The sequence below is a fragment of the Triticum urartu genome, chromosome 2A (assembly GCF_056163025.1).
Source record: "Triticum urartu cultivar PI428250 chromosome 2A, HENAU_Tu73, whole genome shotgun sequence".
NCBI lineage: Eukaryota > Viridiplantae > Streptophyta > Magnoliopsida > Poales > Poaceae > Triticum > Triticum urartu.
Genome location: NC_141874.1, coordinates 68814737 through 68828564, shown reverse-complemented (window position 1 = coordinate 68828564; position 13828 = coordinate 68814737). Strand labels below are relative to the sequence as shown.

The window sequence follows — 13828 nt, the reverse complement described above, 5'->3', positions numbered from 1 at the left end:
CTAGATGATATCGATGACGATCATCATCCTCAAGCCTTGGCGGTGGGTGTTCCTGATAGTAATTAGGATGGCCTGTCGAACATGAAGATTCTTGCCGACGAGGAAGCTCTTCCACCCAACCGAGTTGAAGTGTGTGTGACCATCCGTGTCCACGCCGTACGCACAGGTGGTGACAGAGCCCCTCGCGGTAAGGCGTATTCCAGCAGAGTCTTCTTCATCAGGCTTGATACCACAACTCTCAGATAGGCTCTTTGGCAATTTCTGAATAAGAAAAACATATCAATTAATAATTAGCCTCACACATTCTACACTATTAAAAGACAGTACTACATTTCTACTAAGCATAAATTCTACTAAGAAGTATATATGGATTCTACACTATTAACAGTTCTTTGGATTCTACACGAAGCATATATATCACCGGATTCACTAACCATATATATCATCGGATTCACTAAGCATATATATCATCGGACTCTACACTAAGTATAACAATAAAGCATATCATCAAATTACTACAGTAAATGCAACATACCATGACATGTCGATCAACCATGGTACTTGTCAAGCGGGCCACGAATGGCATCTCGACGAAGTCAGCACGTGGCGGAATTATGTCCCATAGGTTGCACACCTCCTCCTCGCTCAACCTCATTCTTTGAGCTACGATTGCTTCATCAAGTGGGTCATCATCATCCTCATCATCTTCCGCTTTGTTGACATAAATGACGGCCAGCTTGGGTCTTTCTGCTCTGAAGGAGAAGATGATCAACTCACCACCGGTGATATGCATGTGGGCGATGAAACGAACCCATCCATCTCCTCCCACCTACGTCATATTTCGTCCTTTCTCGACCTCCATAGTGTAGGGGCCCCCAGGAGCCTCAAAGGTCATAGAGTCTTCGGTCAGCTTGTTGAATTCTGACCTCACATTGCATGGGATGATCTGTGTGCAAAAAGCAAAATGATATATACACGATGCATTTGTTGGAAATATGCCCTAGAGGCAATAATAAAAGCATCATTATTATATTTCCTTGTTCATGATAATTGTCTTTATTCATGCTATAATTGTGTTATCCGGAAATCGTAATACATGTGTGAATAACAGACACCAACATGTCCCCAGTGAGCCTCTAGTTGACTAGCTCGTTGATCAATAGATAGTCATGGTTTCCTGACTATGGACATTAGATGTCATTGGTAACGAGATCACATCATTAGGAGAATGATGTGATGGACAAGACCCAATCCTAAACATAGCACAAGATCGTATAGTTCGTTTGCTAGAGTTTTCCAATGTCAAAGTATCTTTTCCTTTGACCATGAGATCGTGTAACTCCCGGATACCGTAGGAGTGCTTTGGGTATGCCAAACGTCACAACGTAATTGGGTGACTATAAAGGTAGACTACGGGTATCTCCAAAAGTGTCTGTTGGGTGACATGGATCAAGACTGGGATTTGTCACTCCGTATGACGGAGAGGTAGCGCTGGGCCCACTCGGTAATGCATCATCATAATGAGCTCAAAGTGACCAAGTGTCTGGTCACGGGATCATGCATTACGGTACGAGTAAAGTGACTTGCCGGTAACGAGATTGAACGAGGTATTGGGATACCGACGATCGAATCTCGGGCAAGTAACATATCGATAGACAAAGGGAATTGCGTACGGGGTTGATTGAATCCTCGACATCGTGGTTCATCCGATGAGATCATCGTGGAGCATGTGGGAGCCAACATGGGTATTCAGATCCCGCTGTTGGTTATTCACCGGAGAGTCGTCTCGGTCATGTCTGCTTGTCTCCCGAACCCGTAGGGTCTACACACTTAAGGTTCGATGACGCTAGGGTTGTGAAGATATGTATATGCAGTAACCCGAATGTTGTTCGGAGTCCCGGATGAGATCCCGGACGTCACGAGGAGTTCCGGAATGGTCCGGAGGTAAAGAATTATATATAGGAAGTGTTGTTTCGGGCATCGGGACAAGTTTCGGGGTTATCGGTATTGTACCGGGACCACCGGAGGGGTCCCGTGGGCCCACCGGGTGGGGCCACCTGTCCCGGGGGGCCACATGGGCTGTAGGGGGGCGCCTTGGCCTAGATGGGCCAAGGGCACCAGCCCTACTAGGCCCATGCGCCTAGGGTTTCCACCAAGGAGGAGTCCAAGTGGTGGAAGGCACCCCGAGGTGCCTTGGGGGGGAGGGAAACCCTCCCCTGGCCGCCGCACCTAGGAGATCAGATCTCCTAGGCTGCGCACCAACCCCCCTGGCACCCCTATATATAGTGGGGGGGAGAGGAGGGATTTCACACCAGCCCCTGGCGCCTCCCTCTCTCCCCGTTACGTCTCCTTTTCGTAGTATAGGCGAAGCCCTGCTACTGTGACGCCCTGCATCCACCACCACGCCGTCGTGCTGCTGGATCTTCATCAATCTCTCCTTCCCCCTTGCTGGATCAAGAAGGAGGAGACGTCTCCCGTCCCGTACGTGTGTTGAACGCGGAGGTGCCGTCCATTCGGCGCTGGTCATCGGTGATTTGGATCACGTCGAGTACAACTACATCATCACCGTTCTTTTGAACGCTTCCGTGCGCGATCTACAAAGGTATGTAGATGCATCCAATGACTCGTTGCTAGATGAACTCCTAGATGATCTTGGTGAAACGAGTAGGAAATTTTTTGTTTTCTGCAACGTTCCCCAACAGCATTAATGCCAATCACACTAAAAACAAAATAGTGGTTACTGGTTTCATATAATTTATTACCGCCGCATGAAGAAAACTAGACTAGAAGTGGATGCCGAACAGCGTGCCAGTTGCAAGGCTGTTGACGCACCTTGACTTGCACCATCGACATGGTGGTGGTGGTGGCGCCATTTCCCTAAAGCAATATGATTAAAGGATTAGCGATCCAAAAAGTAAACATAAAGTTTTCAATACACATCAGGTTTTGAATAATATACAAATCAGGTTCACATCATAGAGAATACACATCAGGTTCACATGGCAAGCAAAATAACAACTAAATTGTAGTTCAGTTCAGACAATAACCTAATAGAGATCATGTAACCCAAACAAAGCCTAATAATAAGATAAATGGCATATTGCCATTATTGCGCAAGCAGACAAGCAAAAGTAGTTCGAAAACAGCTTAATTCTGCATTATTAGTAGATAAAATAACATTTATTCACACATTAATCGAGGCAGCTATAAGGCAGCAATAAGATCGTCAATAGATAAAATACCATTTATTTACACAAATATCAATTATGCATTATCTCTGCAAGCATCGCAAAGCAGAGCAATAACTCTTCCATCCTTATCAAGGACAACTCCCAGCCCTGACACAAGGGTAAAAACACTTCCATCCTCATCAAGGACAACTGAACTAAGTGGATCAATCCAGGGGAACACTTTATCTATTCCCACATCCAAAAGTAGAACTAGCTTATAATCTTTCAAAACAGCACGGCACAAGATTCACAAAACACAATAAGTAAACATCCATTTCACCTTTGGCATCAGATGCACAATAATTAAAACAATAAAAGGCAAACACACTCCTTTTAAATAAGATACAACTCTCTGTCTCTCTGTGTTTTCTTTTTCTGAAATTTACCAAAAATGGGCTCACTAACAGCATCAGATGGATAGTGATTTGGGTCGATCATTCCATTAACGGCCGGGTGCTGGTGGATCGATGCCGTCACCGACTAACCTCCTACTACTCCTAAAAGGCAATGAAACAAGACTACAAGTGCATGTTTCCCTTTGCATCAACCGCTCTGGCCTCTATCTAATATGCTTGCTCTAGCCCAACTTAGGCCTGGTCTGCGCCTCTGCGGCCCCTCCCCTTCGTCGAGGGGCGCAACACTAAACAAAAGCCAAGGCAGGATGAGAGAGAGAACCCCTCTCTAAACCCTAGAAAACTAGGCACCGCCGCCACTACCACTGCTCCAGGAACAGCAGCCAAGGAAGAAGAAACCAAGCCTCCGCCATGCCGAAATCCAAGCGCAATCGCTCAGGTCAGTTCACTCGCTCCCTTGTGCTGCCCTCAATCCCCCCCCCCCTCCCGCCTCTACCCGCTTCCTTTTCTGTCTCCTGGATTCGACCAAGTTTGGCCGATCAAACTTGTGCATCTGGATTAGTTCCAACAACCAGTGGTGTTCATATATGTGCTAAACTGCTAATCAAGAATTGAAACCCAAGTTTCAGTGAGCAACAAAAAGCCTCTACTTCTCTCACCTAACCCCTCTCTCTACTCTCTCCCCAATCACGCGAGGAAACAAGCCCGTGAGAACACCGCGAGCGAACCGTACTCATTGCATCGAAGCACGGAGCCACCGTGCAATCCCTAAATCCCTTTCTCCCATGCGAAATCCCAAAACATGGCGAGCCGCCGCGGTGAATCGAACGGAGCCTAATGGTGGCGCGCGCAGGGAGGAGGAGATCGAGGGGGACTTACGGGGCTGGAGCATCGGAGGAGGCGAGAGGCGACAGCCCGTGGTGGCGGCGCACGGCGCCGTCGGCGGGGGTGAGGCGGCCGGGGAGGAACCCTAACTGCGGTGGCGTCGTCGGGCGGAGGGGATCGATGTGAGAGTGAGGGGTGGTGCGAGGGGACCAGCACGCGGGCCGGTTTTCTTTTCCTGTAGTAGTAGCGTTGGGTAGAGGCTGGCGCTACTTCTAAGCCCACCAGTTGTAGCGCCCGTTCAAAACAAACGCTACACGTAAGTGGGCTACCGTTTTTGCCCTGTGGCCCACGTAATAGCAGCGCGGCCCAAGCTAACAAACGCTGTTGTTATTTAGTAGTAGCCGTGTGTTTTGTACCAGGCGCCACTGCTATATACCAGTAGCATGGGTGCTTAAACAGGCGCTTACTGGTAAACTTCTATCTATAAGCATTTTCCTAGTAATGCTTGGGTTCAACTTGTCAACAGCCTTTTGTGTGGTTGCCCACTTTTGACAATCCTTGTTGATTGTCGACCACCGAGACCGAAGAGATCGCTCGGAGCGGTCAATTCCACTCACGTTGCGAACATCCAAGTGTTCCTTCATCCGGTTCCAATAAGCATCTCTACTTTGATCACCTCCAATGGATGGATCCCTCGACACTTGCAACCAAGTATTGCATAGTAAGATGTCTTCGGTGTTGGTGTAATTGCCCGCTCTTCCCTCCGGTGCGTCGACAATGCCCTCACCATCCTCGTCCACCTCGAACTCATGGTCATCAAAGTGCATGTCATTGGTTTGAGACCAATGCGAATTTTTGGAGCCAACACCCATAGTTGACATGTATGCATCATCCTTGAGACTACAAAATATATAGAACAATGAAAATAAGCTATCTATATGAATGCATTCAAAAAATAACAAGAAAAACAGTTGGGGAAATTTTCTACCTTTGGGGCATATCGTCGAACACGTTGTGCACATCGGCCGTCGGCTCAACGAGTGAGCTCGCCGGCGCTTCGGTAGCCGCTGCACCCGTCACACGCCTTGCAAGCTTCTTCCTCGACGCCTTCGAGGTGCCAGAGCCATCCGTCGCCTTGTTCTTCTTTGCGGATGTCTTGCCCTTCTTCGGCCGCGTCGCATTTGGAAGCTTCAAGGGGGGGCATGGGGCGGCGCCGGCGCGACGCCACCCGCCGCCGAGGTTATCCGTGGAAGCATGAAGAGGCCGCGCACGAGGCTGATACTCGGAGGAGCTCCGGCGGAGGCGAGGCCAACGCTCCCCGCGCTAGGGTTTGCGGCGGCGGCGGCGGTGGAGGGGTCGCGGATGTAGGATGGGGTGAGCGTGGTGCCGGCGCGTGCGTCCATCGGGTCCAGTTCACCGGCGCCGGCGCGTGCGGGGCGAAGGTGACGCGGAGGAGAGAGTGCGGCGCGAGCGCTCGTGTGTGCTGCGCGCGGAAGCAGGCGCCCCAAATACATAGCGTGCGTTGGCGATTCGGACCGCGCGCCCAACTCCATATGCCGCGCGCGTGGTTATTGCGCGCCCGCTGGAGCCACTCTACCGGTTGCGCGCGCGCTAAAATGGCCAAATTTACGACGCGGCCCTTGTTTAGCGCGGCTGTTGGAGAAGCTCTAATGAAGTACATGCAATCACAGAACGATAGGCTAAAAAAATATCTAAAACAAACAATGACAAATTGCACACAATTTATACATAAATTATTTTTTTACAATACGAAAAATAAGGGGTCATTTACATTTGTGCCCCTAACTCAAACCCACTACTCAGATTTGCCCCTAATTTCGAAGCATGCTCAAATTTGCCCCTACGCCGTTAAGTGGCCTTACAGAAATGTCCTTCCGTTCCGTTTCCGTCTGGTCAAAGGCCTTTGACCGTCTACCTGACGTTTACTGGACAATTTTACCCCTCCTGAGAGTTGGGCCCTTTCACTAAAAAAAACTCTCTCTCACCTCTCTCTCTGTATCACTTACATGTGGGGCTACAAAAAAGAAAATAAAAAATCTCTCCCACCTCTATATCTCTCCCTCCCTCGCGGCATCTCTCACCTCCGGCGAACCACAGGCCCTGGCCTGGTCGCCGCGGCTGCTGCTAGCTCGCCTTGCGCTGCCGCTGGCCTCCCTTGATGCCACCGCTCGCCTCCCCTTAATTCTCTCTCCCGCCCTCTAGACCTCTCCCGCAAGCACGCCGGAGAGCGCGCCATCACCGTCGCCGGTCACTCACGTGGCCAACTGCAACCCCAAGCACGACCACCTCTCCAAGAAGCCCCTACGAGATGCCCTCATCATCTCAGCCTATGAATTTGACCAAAGAAGTTAAGTACCAAGCGCCATGATGCATCTTCCCCACCTCCGGCCTCGGACCGCCGCCACCGATTCGGCGTTGTTGAAGCTCCGCGACCGGTCCCTGCCACCGACAGAGCATCCTGAGGTACCACGGAATATGTGGACGTCCTCCACAACAAGCCCCGTGACCTCTGGTCATCTTCCCCGCGAGCTCCGAGCACTGCCATGGCCGCCATCGTCGAAGTCATCACTCTGGTGTTCCCCGAGCCCCAGTGGCGCGGCCATCGTCCTCCTAGTGATCTCCTTTGCCTATGACACCCCGCTACCCTCTCCCTCTCGCACTACAGCTCCCCCGCTTGCGCCGCCAGAGCCGCCGTGGGAACGGTCGCTGCCGTTAGATCCAGCGACCATATGGTCCTAAGAGACCAACCCTGGACGAGGCTGAGCCAAGGCTATCGCCTGGTTCCCTGAGCCGGCCTCCTCGTGGCCTCTCGGTGTGCCTCCGCCGCTGGATTTGGTCGCCGGCGGCATCCCTCGAAGGGATTAGTTTAGGGGCATTAGTTTAGAATTAGTTTAATGATTTTTTTGTCTGGCTGAGCAGTGGACCCACCCCTAAATAACACAATATATTTCAGAAAATAATAATGATAATAATAATAATAATAATACAATGACATGTGGCCCTATGTCTAGTTTGATTAGTCCTTATCTAGTTTTTTTCATCGGTTGGGGCCCACATGGAAGTGTGTGTGAGAGAGGGGGTGAGAGGAAGTGTTTCTGATCTTATTTTATTTTGAGTGGGTCCTGCATGTAAGTGACACATGGAGGCAGGGGCAAATTGTCCAGAAAACGTCAGGTAAACGGTCAAACCCCTTTGACCGGACGGAAACGGAACGGAAGGGCATTTCTGTAAGGTCACTTAACGGCATAGGGGCAAATTTGAGCATGCTTCGAAATTAGAGGCAAATCTGAGTAGTGGGTTCGAGTTAGGGGCACAAATGTAAATGACCCAAAAATAAGTCTATTATTGTGGAATTTTCATACAAAAGTAGTTTTTCAAATACAGAATGAACTAGTGGCATAAATCATACTTTTTGTAATATGCAAAGAATAAACATATAATAGTGTAATTTTCACACGCTAGTATAATATGCATACATAGTGTATAATACTCGCGTGTGTACATACACACACAAAAATAAAATAAATAAGGTTTTCATCATAAAGTAGTTCCCACATATGAAAACTGAAGCTAAAGCAAAATGATTAGGTTTTTTAAGGAATAATGAATTAAACGGTATTGATATTACCTTTTGGAACAAAGAAAATTAAAATAAAATTCTAAAAGAAACAATGACAAAATTTACACACATCATTCATAAAAATTGTATATTTTATAATATGCAAGAATAAGCATATAATAGAGGAATTTTTGAAAAAAATATTCCAAAAAAGGAAATAATTAATGGCATTGGTATTACCCTTAAAGAAGAAAGGCAAATGAAATAATAATAATAATAATAATAATAATAAGTCAAAATAATCAAGTTTATAAGGAAAAAGAATTATTAGCATTGATATTACCCTTAAATAATAAAGAAAATGAAATAAAAACTAAAAGAAAAATTAAAATAATAATTGTTTTCTAAGAAAGAATGAATTAGTGCCATTCATATTACCATTAAAGAAGACAAGAATACTAAAAAAATTCTAATGCAAACAATGATAGAACTTGCACACTATATACAAAACATGCTGTTTTTTAAAATATGCTAGAACAAGAATATAATAGTGTAGCTAGTGGCATTGGTGTTACCCTTAAATAATAAAGAAAATAAAATTGAAAAACTACCTAAATAAAAGTAATAAAATATCGTAACAAAGAATGAATTAGTGGCATTGGTATTACCCTTTGAAATAAAATAAATTCTTAAAAAAATGACAAATTTGCACACAATATACACGAAAATGTTTTTTTAATATGCAATAATAAACTTATGATAGTGAAAAAAGTTTCCTATGAAGGAGTGAATTATAGTCTTTTGGTATTGCCCTTAAAGAAGAAGAAAAATAAAATAAAACTAACATAAATATAAACCATAATGTTTTACAAGAAAGAATGAATTAGTAGCACTGATATTACCCTTTACAAAGAACGAAAATGAAAAACTCTTGCACACAACTTTGCATTGAAATTGCACTTTTTTAATATGCAAAGATCAATCATATAATAGTGTAATTTTTGCACATGTTGTGTAGTATTATTTTTGTGAATATATTTACACTGACCTAACAACTCAAAAATACCCAGAAAAGAAAACCAACTAATAAAGCAAAGTAAAAAAATAAAATCAAAAACAGATAAAAACAGAAAAAACATTGGCAGAAAGGCAAAGCTGGGTCGCACCTGGTGATGGGTCTCGGCCCAGTAAGGAATGGACTGACCCATAATAAAACATGTGGTCGGTCGATTTAACACAACCCATACAGCTCCTAAAAAGTCTATAATGACCGGCCGGCTCATTGTAGCGTAACGAAAAGTAATTAAAAAATAGAGTAGAAAAACGAAGCGCCGGGCTCAATCCTAAGATCTCGTTCTTGCTGCGTAGCCCTGCTAGCCACTGAGTCACTGGTTGCGTTTTGTCTTAAATTTGTATGGCGTGATCAACTTCAAGGAATTGAGAAAGTTTTCCACTGGTTTTCAGGTTTTTTGTTTTTTGCTTTTTCACCGGGTTTTCTTCGTTTATTTCTCTGTTTTTTCTTTCATTTTCTTTAATTTTATTTTCTTCGATTTTCTTTGTTTCTTTCTCAGTTTTCACCTTTTTCTTCAGTTTTGTTGTTCCCTTTCTTGTTTTTCATTTGATTTATTTAGTTTTCTCATGGGTTTTTTCTGTTTCTCCTATAAATATTTTGGGTATATATCTAATAAACATTTAAAAAAATCAAATACAACATTCACATTTATTTAATACATGGTCAACATTTTTTTCTAGAGACACCATACATTTTTTAAAAGCTTGATTAACATTTTTCAAATAGCAGATTTATATTTTTTTTAATACACGGTCAAATTTTTTACAATATATATTAAAAAATATAATGTTTGATTAACCTTTTTTAAATACAACTTTGATGGTCAACATATTTTCTATACACATTAAAAAAATTGAAATGCTTGACTAACATTTTTCAAATAAAATATTTAAGTTTTTTAGTACATGGTAAACATTTTCTCTATACACATTTAATATTTTCAAAAGATTAATTAACATTTTTTCAATCCATGGTCAATATTTTTCAATAAACATTTAACATATTTTCAGGTGGCTGATTAAGAATTTTTTAATAGACAGTCAATATGTTTTATACACATTTAAAAAAAATGCTTGACTAACATTTTATAATATTTTTTAATATTTTTTAAAATGTTTGGATTATCATTTTTTTAAAATACATGATCAATTTCTTCACACATGTTTTACATTTTTTGCATACATGAGAAATATTTTCTCTATACACATTTAAGATTTTTCAAATGTTTGTTTTTTTAAACATGTAAAGTCTTTTATTAATATATTTATTTAAAATATTGGGAAGTATAAATAAATTAAACAACAAAGAAAAAACGAAAACAGAAAACATGATGCAAAAAAATGATGTTGTAGCCTCCCGCGCATTTGAACCAGCTAATCTCGCGCTCTACTAGGCCAGAGGCTTCCCTCGGTCTCGTCTGAAGTGAGGCATAGTCGGGAAAATCCTATGTAACGCATGTCGCGTCAAGTTGTCGAGGGTTCGCACGGGATTCAGGAGCAAGCGACGCGATCTAGGTCGGGCCGTTAGAGGTTAGCGTAAGTACGGTTTTCTCCGGTTTTGGGAACCTTCTAGAAGGTTCCCCGGATAGGTTTTCCTTTTCTCTTATTGTTTTTTGTGACTAGTTTCAATTTAGTTTTTAAAAAAAATTCCTTTCTGTTTCTTTTTTATTTTTATTTTTGTTTATATATTTTTTTTAGTTCTCTTTTTTTCCTTTTTTTCAAAAATGCGTATTTTTAAAAAATATTTAGAATTCAAAATTATTTGAAATTTTAAAAATTGCATGACATCTTTTGTCCTACTTTCTCGTGGCAGTGGGGTCCATAAAAAAATTAAGGAATATTAATGACTCATTTTAATAGAGAATCGAAACAAAGCATTAACACATAATGAATACATGAACTCCTCAAACTACGGTAATCACCGGAAAGAATCCCAATTATTGTCATCTTGGGAGATGCGGATCATAACTTGCAAGATAGGATCAGTGACACAAATATATTCATGAAAACATAAAGGGTGCAGATCTGAAATCATGACACCCGCGCCATAGTGACAAGCATTAGGCACAGCAAAGTCATAGCAACATCATTCTCATAACATAGTGGATACTAGGGATCAAGCTCTGACAAAACTAACTTGATTACATGATAAATCTCATCCAAACATCACCGTCCAGCAAACCTACGAAGGAATTACTCACTCCCGACGATGAGCATCATGAAATTATGGATGAAAGATGGTTAATGATGATGATGATGATGAAGGACCCCCCCCCCCTCTCTGGAGCCCCGAATGGACTCCAGATCTGGCCTCCTGATGAAGTAGATGAGGTGGCAGCGGCTCCGTATCATAAAACGCAATGAAATTTCCTGTCTTATTTTTTTCTCGGGAATTAAGAATTTATAGACTTGGGATTAGAATCAGTGGAGCCACGTGGGCCCCACGAGGCATCAAGGCGCGCCCTGATGACTCGTGAGCCATTGATGGCGCCCCTCCTGTGGGTCTTGGCTCCATTGTTTTTTATATATTCCATAGAAAAATTGTAAAAAAAATGTTCAATACCGAGAACTTTTATTTCTGCACAAAAACAACACCATGATAGTTCTACTGGAAACAACATTAGTCCGGATTAGTTTCATTCAAATAATGCAAATTAGAGTCCAAAACAAGAGCAAAGATGTTTGAAAAAGTAGATACGACGGAGACGTATCACACGCCGCCGTGGGATAGGTTTAGTGTCGGAACTTTTTTTTGGTTCTGAATGTAATAAAAATCCGTCGTGTTTGCATGAATATCATCCAGTTTTTATAAATCCTGCCGTATTTGCATGAATTTCATCCGGTTAGTTCAAACAGTTGTTGAAATGTATGTCGGCGGCGTTGGATGGCGGCCCCTGGCATCAGTACCTGCAGGCTGGTCCCCCTATCCGTGGACAAATGCCGGAGCAAATTTGTGGGTCAATGTTAAAGATGCCTTTAAACATTTTTATAATATTGTATTGACAGGGTCTTGAACTTAAAACTTTGCTCGGCATGGAGAGAGATGGACAACAAGACTAGGATATCTATTCAGAAACTCGACAACAGTACCGGATTATGTTCAAACTGCCCAACTATCGTCACCAAACTGTATGTATATCTGTCGCTGTCTACTAAAATTACCGGGTTTCTCTTGAAAAAAGAAATAACTTAAACTTTATTAACTTCTGTTTTGTTCAACAGAGAATTGTATTGCATATAATTGCTAACGATGGTATTTGACACTCGAAGCCAAATCCCAAAAGACCTGAGGTGCATGCACCACAGAGTACATGCGGGCAAGCAAATGCTTGGGCGCCTCTGCATTGCAGCCGCCCGTGCAGGTGCAGCAGCGGCCGAAAGCAACATTCCGATTCCCATCGGCGTGCGTACATTCGAGAAGCACATGCAGGTCCCAGTCGCAGCCTATTCCGCCATGTGAGACCGCGCGACGCACAGTGCCAAAGTTGGCAGTCAGTCAGCAGAGCACCCGGCCAATCATTGTCACGGGCACCGTGAATCGGAAAACCCGGGGACTACTCGGCGACCCGAAAATCGTCCACGAAACCGATGCTCTTGTCTGTGGCGCTTACCGTTCGCGGCACCGCAGAGCAGCCGGCGCGCCCCTCCCATCCACCACGAGAGCAGGGAGGAGGGAGCCCACGCCGATCGCGGCCCCGGCACGCGAGCGGCCACGGCACGGCACGCTGGATGCGGCCAATCGATGGATCGGTGGCGTTGCGACTGATGCAACGATGGCAACCTAGCGTCCCATGCGGGGTGCCGGTGCCGGTGGAGGGTCCGCGACGGCGCCAAGCCAAATTCAGTTCCTTGGAGGAAACAGACGAACTTGTCACCTTATACTCATTTACTATTCGCCAATGTTTTTTATTTTTTGAGTACTAGTATCCCGTTTACTTATTTACTGTCGTTTCATTTACTCATTTAGTAGTATCCCATAATGTATTGTTACGGGTGTGAGTGACGGTGACGATTCGCTTGGATCTCCATCATGTGGCGCGGGGGTGGACCATGATGGATTGCGCGTTGCGATTGCGAGATCCACGAGGAGATCGCCCATGTGTTCTCTCGGTACTCGCTCGCCGCTTCATTTCTTTATCGTGTGATAAACCTGTGGTGCGGCGATCATGGCCGGCCGTTCCAACGCTCTCTGTTGCATCAGATGATCAGAGTCCAGTCGTCTACTAGTACATTTTATTGGGGACGGATCCCAACTCGTTAGAAGAATATACTGTATCAACTAGCATAGTACTGTTGCTTGGCTCAGGTGCAGGGACCGGAAGAATTCCACTGATCCACTCGATCTTCCGGCGTTTTCCATCATCGTTCCATCGCCAGCTTGCTGCAGCAGAAGGTCAGTACTTTAGAAATTTTCATTTTCACATTACTCCCTCCTTTTTGATTTGTAGGGCTTAATTCAAAAATCTAATCAACTAAGATAGATGATGAGTAGTGAAATATTTTTTGTAGTTTGCAAAAGTACCAAACTAGTAATGCTTTTGTTTTTCTCAAAAAATTATGTTTATTAATGCATTAATTGCAATGCATGCATGCATAAAATGCATACATTGGTCAATTTTCTCTTCAACCTGCATGCGATGATTTAATGCATCTTAAAATCTAAAGGGTAAAGTCTATTTTGAACCTTGAACTGGTAGAGCTAGTCGAAAATGAACCCTGAACTCTCAATCCCTGAAGTTGATACCCTGTATTCACAGATCCCGATCAAT

At 43.9% G+C, this 13828-nt stretch overlaps 1 protein-coding gene across 1 annotated transcript; it reads right to left on the bottom strand.

Annotated features, from left to right (window-relative positions):
- On the bottom strand, positions 1-793 carry LOC147983817 (uncharacterized). Its single transcript, XM_087543144.1, has 2 exons — positions 536-793; positions 1-261 (listed from the first exon to the last, which is right to left on the bottom strand). The coding sequence occupies exons 1-2, from the start codon at positions 791-793 to the stop codon at positions 1-3; spliced, it is 519 nt and encodes a 172-aa protein (XP_087399270.1).
- Positions 794-13828: the final 13035 nt, after the last annotated feature.

Bases quoted from the DNA above. Each gene is read 5' to 3' on its own strand.
- LOC147983817 (XM_087543144.1), bottom strand. From the start codon at position 793: ATGCATATCACCGGTGGTGAGTTGATCATCTTCTCCTTCAGAGCAGAA. The intron at 262-535 runs GTATGTTGCATT...TTTCTTATTCAG, and splicing joins TGGTTGATCGACATGTCATG to AAATTGCCAAAGAGCCTATC.